Source organism: Limulus polyphemus, unplaced genomic scaffold (assembly GCF_000517525.1).
Source record: "Limulus polyphemus unplaced genomic scaffold, Limulus_polyphemus-2.1.2 Scaffold1743, whole genome shotgun sequence".
NCBI classification, from domain to species: Eukaryota; Metazoa; Arthropoda; class Merostomata; order Xiphosura; family Limulidae; genus Limulus; species Limulus polyphemus.
In genome coordinates this window covers 235,116-242,281 of record NW_013667353.1, presented here as the reverse complement: position 1 = coordinate 242,281, position 7,166 = coordinate 235,116, and the positions used below count along the sequence as shown (strand labels likewise).

The 7,166-nt window shown below is 29.7% G+C and overlaps 1 protein-coding gene across 1 annotated transcript; it reads left to right on the top strand.

Annotated features, from left to right (window-relative positions):
• The first annotated feature begins 1,437 nt into the window (after positions 1–1,437).
• LOC106464791 (ATP synthase subunit delta, mitochondrial-like) lies at positions 1,438–6,699 on the top strand. The gene is made up of 4 exons (XM_013924948.2): positions 1,438–1,677; positions 2,013–2,166; positions 4,560–4,648; positions 6,370–6,699. Exons 1-4 carry the CDS (start codon positions 1,543–1,545, stop codon positions 6,490–6,492), a joined length of 501 nt encoding a protein of 166 aa, XP_013780402.1. The 5' UTR covers positions 1,438–1,542; the 3' UTR covers positions 6,493–6,699.
• The last annotated feature ends 467 nt before the right edge of the window (positions 6,700–7,166 follow it).

The window sequence follows — 7,166 nt, the reverse complement described above, 5'->3', positions numbered from 1 at the left end:
CAATATCCAAATTCTTAAATGCTACATTTTTTTACTTGAAAACACAATTGTATGCTTTGACCAAATTGTCTTACAGCAACTACAGGGAAAATAGCTATATAGATGTATTGAAGATAACGATGAACAGAAGTACGATGACAGCAACAATAATGACCATTTGACAAGACTGTATACACTAACAAGCATTTAATTCTTGAATGTACATATTATATTGTCAACATCTTAACTTTGTTTTTTCCATACTATCACTACCATCTTGTTAACCCTCTATAACTAAACAGTAACAAGTTAGGTAATTCATACAAGATGTTCAGCTACTCTAAAGTTTTAATTTTGGAGCCATTTAGACATTGTTAGGATTATACAAAGATTCATCCATACTGATGTTATGGTTGTCAAGAGACGGGGATTTGGTAATAGTGCATGAAGCAGATAGTATTTGTGTGTTTTGTAAGTAAGGTATATTCTACCTCTATAATGCTAGTGTCACTAACAGTATTGGTTATAATGTTTAATATGTATTATTTTGTATTATACATATATATATATATATACATATTGTTACGTCTCCGTTTGTTAATTAACTTCCGTAACTTGTTCCAACGAAACTTTAACGACACAAGTCTTTACTTAATAAAACTGGTTTATTCTTTCCGAATATAACTCTGCGATACACTTAATCTCAATACTCGCGCTAAAACAACACTGTAACGAACGAACGTTAACTTCAACAATACCCTGTGACTGCAGTTCAATTACTCACTATCTACCACACATTACATTCCCGTGCCACGTTGTCCCCCTCTTATATATACCAGTCTACCCTCTATCTAGTCAATACTAGAGCATTCGCCAAGATACGGAATAGTTCTAGAAAGTAGAGGGCGTGAGAATCACATGATCTCGATGACGCAACACTCCATTTGGAAATTCGAAATAAGATGATACTTTCAACAGACGAAAAAAAAAAATACTGATGAGCCGATTATATTATTATTATTTGCTATTTTAGCTGGCTCTCAGACGCCCTAACTGGTCAAGGCCGACTAAACGAAGCGAATTCGGCTCCTGGTACATACATTCTAATACACAGATAAAGAAAAACACAAGAGTATATATACAAAGGTATTGAGACATAACAAAAACTGCAAAACAATTGACCAACTATGGTCTGAAAGTTTTCGAAACTTTAGACTTTAGCTGGTTATAGTGTGGGATTTGTTAACTAATGTGATTCTTTTTTTTTTATTATTATAGAACTCATAACGCCGAAAAAAAAATCTCTGTGTTAAATTGAGCTGGAAATATGAATAGTTTCACTCTCTTTTTCAGACAAAAGAGTTTAAAAATGTGTATATATTAAAATTATTTTCTGTAGTTTTTATCTTCATCCCTCTCAGTATTTTATCATTTTACGTTTATTCGCCCTCTACAAATTTTTATCAGAAATATTGTCGCCAGGACGATCATTTTAATTAATCCATATTATTTACGTTCGAAAGTAAAAGCATCAGGCCTACTTACTTTGAGAAATCTTTGAACATGTTGATTTTACGTTTATCTTCAAGATTTTCCCAGTTCCTCAGGCCTCAAATCAGTTACACGGCAGTTAAGATGACACAGTCACGGGGATATGCTGAAGCTCAAATGCCGCTTACTTTTGCTTCTACTACCAAGGTTACCATATAATGATCATTATGATTAGTAATAGTGTTAGTAGTAAGAATCCAACTTTACTAATTCTCACTCAGTACATAATAGTTAGTGGTACTACGAAGTCAGTTTAAGGAGACAGGGCTGGCAACTCTTAAACATTATAATCAAAATTACTCTCTCTGGGTTGTAACTTAGATGTGTGTTTTGCAAGGTTACTGTTATTATTAATATTATGAACATTATAATTAATATATATATGGAATAATTCATGTTTACAAATGAGCGTGATGTATTTAGAAAGTTGCTAAAATACTGTAAACGCTCGAGTTTTTACGTATTTATTTTTTCTATTTCAGGTATTTTATAATCAGTCAGACATAAAGCAAGTTGATATACCATCATATAGTGGTAGTTTTGGTATTTTACCAAATCACGTTCCAGCCATTGCCATGCTAAAACCTGGTGTTGTAACAGTATATGAACAAGATGGTTCATTTAAAAAATTCTTTGGTATGAATTTATTAATATCATTGTAAAAATGTAATATAAAATAGCTTATGACACCTGATATGCATAAAATTAAATTTTAAAAGTTTTGAATTGCTTTGAGTTATTTCTCATTTTTCTGTGGTAATTATTGTAATTGACCTGAATCATGTAGATAATTCTTGGTGGTAATTAGAAAGAATGAGATATTAAAAGTAGACAAAATGCCAGTGCCAGACAAGCTTTACCCCAGTGTTTTATTAAGGTCAAAAGTTATATACTGAGTCTTTCTCATTCATTTTTGGTATGTCAGTAGAGAGTGGGCAAGTGCCTAAAACTTGGAGAGTTGCTTAGTTATGTTACTCCTATTGTAAAAGAGGAGTGATAATACTAATAGTTACTCTGGAAATCATAAGCCAATTAGTCTTAATTCTGTATATAGTGAAAGAATTCTAGAACCTGGTACAAGAAGCTACGAACTATAAATGAAAGCCAACATGGATTTGCCAAAGGGAAATTATGCTTTACAAATATGTTTCCCTTTCTTGGATCAGGGAAAGTGTGTTCTCATTGTACTTTGATTTTCAAGAAAGCAATTGATTAGGCTTCATACAAAAGATTAGCTAATAAAATCACACTGGTAGGGGCTTGGGAAAGATTATTTAATTATATTGTACTTTTGTGGTGTGGTTGAAAAGGAAAAGCAAAAGGCTACTAGTGGATTATTTCAAGGATCATTCCTTTGCTCTTTCTGATATACTTCAATGATATTGACAGGGGATAATTAGAAAAATTTGCTGATTACATTAAAATCTTTGAGTATTTTTTACTATATTGAGGTATTACAGAATGACTTGATTCAATTGGCAAGTTGGGCAAATATTTGGAAAATAATTTAAGTATAGTAAATACAAGGTAATGCATTTGGTTATAAGTTAGAAAATATATTTAATATACATGGGAACCAAACTCGATAGCATGTCTTTAGAAAATAATATTGGCATAGTAGTGGATAAATCACTTAAGCCATGTTGCTAGTTGTAAATCTAACTGAACTTTGGTGTATATTTGTAGACACAGTGAGTACAAGTCAATAGAGGAAATTGGCTCTATATACAATTAATTAGTTAGGCCTCACTTGGAATATTGTACCCAGTTTTGGCCTCCTTATATAGAAAGGATATTGACTTATTGGTAAAAGTTCAGATGAAGGCTATTAGAATGATTCCAGTGATGGAAGGGTTATTCTACAGATATAGACTAGGGTATTTTTTTCTATTGAGAAAGAAGAGTATGAGGTGATCTTATTGAAGTTTACAATATTATTTTTGGGATCAATAGAATAAAGACCTCCAATTTCTTTGTACAGTAATCTGAAGATTTGTAAAAGGCAGATTAGCTCCGTTTAAGGTTTATTTTTCTAGCATGGTAAAAGACTTACAGAAAGAGTTGCATTTAATAGTAATGTCGGCCAATACTAGATAGGAATTAAATTTTCTAGTCAATTAATTGAAGTGGATGCTTTATGTTTCAATTTAAAAGTTTTTGAGAAAACTGCAGATGTGCTAGTAATAATAATGGAAGTACAATGTTTTGTTTTAATATGCAACAAAATATAATTTTCATAGTTGGGTATGATTTTTTGGCTATTTTTTGAATTTATGCATAAAATGAGAAAAATTAAGTTTCAAATTCACTGTTATTGATTGAAGTTCATAAAATTAATTTTATTCCCTAATTAACAGGCTGTATTTGATATGGAATTTTGTATTACTTTTTTAAAAATTCAATGTTTTTGGTGTAAACCTGTTTTAAAAAATTCTGATAACCTTAGGTAATTTATCAGAGGGACATTATTGCATTCTATCTGAAGTTTGACAAATACTGTTTAAAATCAGAGTTAATAAACAAATGTAATTTCAGTGGATGAGTCTTGTAAATATTTAATTTTTTATGAATATTTCTAAAGGCAGAATTGCATTTGTGCTTTTTTTTTACAGATGAAAAAGATATGCATATACTCAAATATGTTGATAATTTAACACTGGTAGGTTTTCTTGTTCTTTAAGACTTGCCTTTTGATACCTTGTATTATGTATATCACCATAAGTTTATGAACATCATGTTTTATGTACTTTATAACTTGTCATTACATTTTTTTATGAAATGTAATGATGGTGAGATTATTTTACCAAAGCATTTTATACGAGATATAACACTGGTATTAAACTTTTCTCTATTCGTATTAGGATTCCCTTAATTTAAGTGAAGTCTGGCTACAAGCAAATCAAATCTAATCAAAATTCAACTAGGGGAAAGAAAAAGTTCTTTTTTTTTTTATAATATAGTTTTTGGGTAATAAATTTATTATTTCTAATTCTGTGGTGCTTGAGTGTTTTAATATTCTATTCTTTCAGTAAGTAGTGGATCTGTGACGATTAACAATGACTCGTCTGTACAAGTTTTAGCTGAGGAGGCTGTTCCAGTTGAAAACCTTGATCCTCAGGTTTGTATTTGCTAAAAGCAACAGATTTATAAAATATCATGGTATAGGTTTAGTAAAATTCTTTCAGCTTAAAAGTATGTTAATACTTGGACAGGAATTTCACATATTATTGATGTTCAGTTTTCTTGAAATATTGCCCAAGATACAAAGTTAACTTTCACTACATGCTCTAGTCATTGGTAGGAAGAAGATAAAGAAAAATTAATCCTTTCCAGGCTGGTATGGGTATCGTTGACATCCATTAATGTTTTTTTTTTTTACCTTTCATAATGGAAATACTTAAAGAAATTGCAGGAAATACAAAATATTATTTAGTTTTGGCTTAAAAATCATATAATGTGACTTTTATTATAATCTTTTTATGTTGTGAAATTTTGAAAACTTTCTTGAGAGACACTGTTTTGAAAAACCATTACAAGTATTTCCTTTTGTCCTAGAATTTTATGTTTTTCATTGTTGATCAGAATGTTCCAATATATGTGTGTATTTATGCATACATATACAATAAGTTTCAACTTGGTTGATATTAACATGTTTCTTTTGCTACTTTAACTTGCCAGTTATAGCAGTTACTATTTGAGGCTATAAGTAAAAAACAGTAAAATGTGACAAAGATTTATTGGTGCACTTTGACCTAAACTGTCACTATGGTATCGGGTCATGCTAGATAATAGTATTCTTGGTTAAAATCAATTTGTATTTAATAAATATAGTTTATTTTTAGTTACATAACATATTGTTTAAATATGATAAACTTGGCAATAATATTCAATAAAAAAAGGATTTGAGTTATCAGGATATTTTGCTATCACCTATTGTACTCTAAACCTAACCAGGCTTACGTGATGTCTTATCATAGAAGAAAATTTTCATAGCTTGAAAACAAATATAATTTAGCACAAAAATTTCCAGGAATGAAAAGAACACTTAAAAAAAAACAAATTCCCAGTTCTGTGGTTTGTTTCTAAGTCTTCTAAACTTCCTACTAAATTCTATTATTGTTCTTCTCTGCAAGACTTGCATGTAATCACTTTCTGACAAAACCAGAAACACATTATTTATACTGTACTGATAAAAATCAGAGAAAGAGAAGGAAAATCCCATGAGAAAGAAATCCTTTAGAATTATACTCACAAGGGATGATTGTTTCTTAGCAAATATATACTATGAGATGGGCCAAAAAAATCACAGCTCTGCAGAAATTTGATCGTTTTTTTTCATTTGCTTTGTTATGTACACTGAATAAATGATACAAAATGATGAAATATTAATTTCAAAATATTTATGAGTAAATAATTGTTGATGTAGAGGTAAAATTACTTACATTTTGAAAGTTGATACGCAGGTGTGCACTTGGCACCTGAAAGCACTCACCAGACTGAATAGGTTTAACAATTTTGAATATACAGTGTACATTAAATAATGCTTAACAATATTTGAAAAAAGAAAAAAAAGCTTAAGCCATCTTTTAAGTTCTTTTTTCATTTATAATATTAATATTTTGTTTCTTTAACCATGTTGTTCCAAGTACAAAAAAAACTAATGAACATTTATAGTGGCATGCTTTTCATTTCATGAATGGTTAAATTTTATTTTATTTTTTTTAAATGGACAAGTTAAGAAGACAATGTCAGATATTTCAAAGATAAAAACAACTGATCAGTAAATACAATTTTGTTGTACACTACACATTCAATAAGAAGATTTATATTTCATTCCAGGCATGTAGAGAAGGCCTCCACAAGGCTCAACAAGATCTTGGATCAGCAACCACTGATGAAGCAAGAACTGAAGCTAATATTGCTGTTGAGGTTCATGAAGCATTAATAAGAGCAGTTGAATGAAATATTTAAATTACAAAAAAATACCTAGTCACTCTTTTCAAAAAGCTTAGCAATGCAGATAACAAAAAAAAATGTTCTTCCTTATAGACATTGAATGAAAACCAATTTTGTGGAGAAACTCCAGGTTGTGTAGTCTCATTTTATTAAAAGTACATTGTTGAGTCTTGTTTTATTAAAAGTACATTGTTGAGTCTTGTTTTATTAAAAGTACAGTGTTGAGTCTTGTTTTATAATAAGTACATTGTTGAGTCTTGTTTTATTAAAAGTACATTGTTGAGTCTTGTTTTTCTAATCATCACAATTAATATTTGTAATAATTTGGTTTCTTAGGTTACAGAAAATGTTAACATCAACTGTAAACAAATTTTTCTTTTTTATAGCAAATTTCATAAATAAAACAAATATGTAATATAGGTGTCTCCTCTCAAATCAGGAAGTAAAAACAAAATGGAACCAAAAGGATGTAAAAATTTTTTCTTAATCCTAGGAGATTAGCTATGTATATGCTTACTAGTTAAAACTTACATGCTTTTCAGTTAATTTTTTTTATTACTATTACAAAAATCAGCTCATTTTCAAAATTTTAAATACTAAGAGGCCTAATAAAAGTAAAAACAGGTAAAATAACCAGCAGATTTTATATGCCTTGGCTATTCACGAGTGTTGTACAAAGA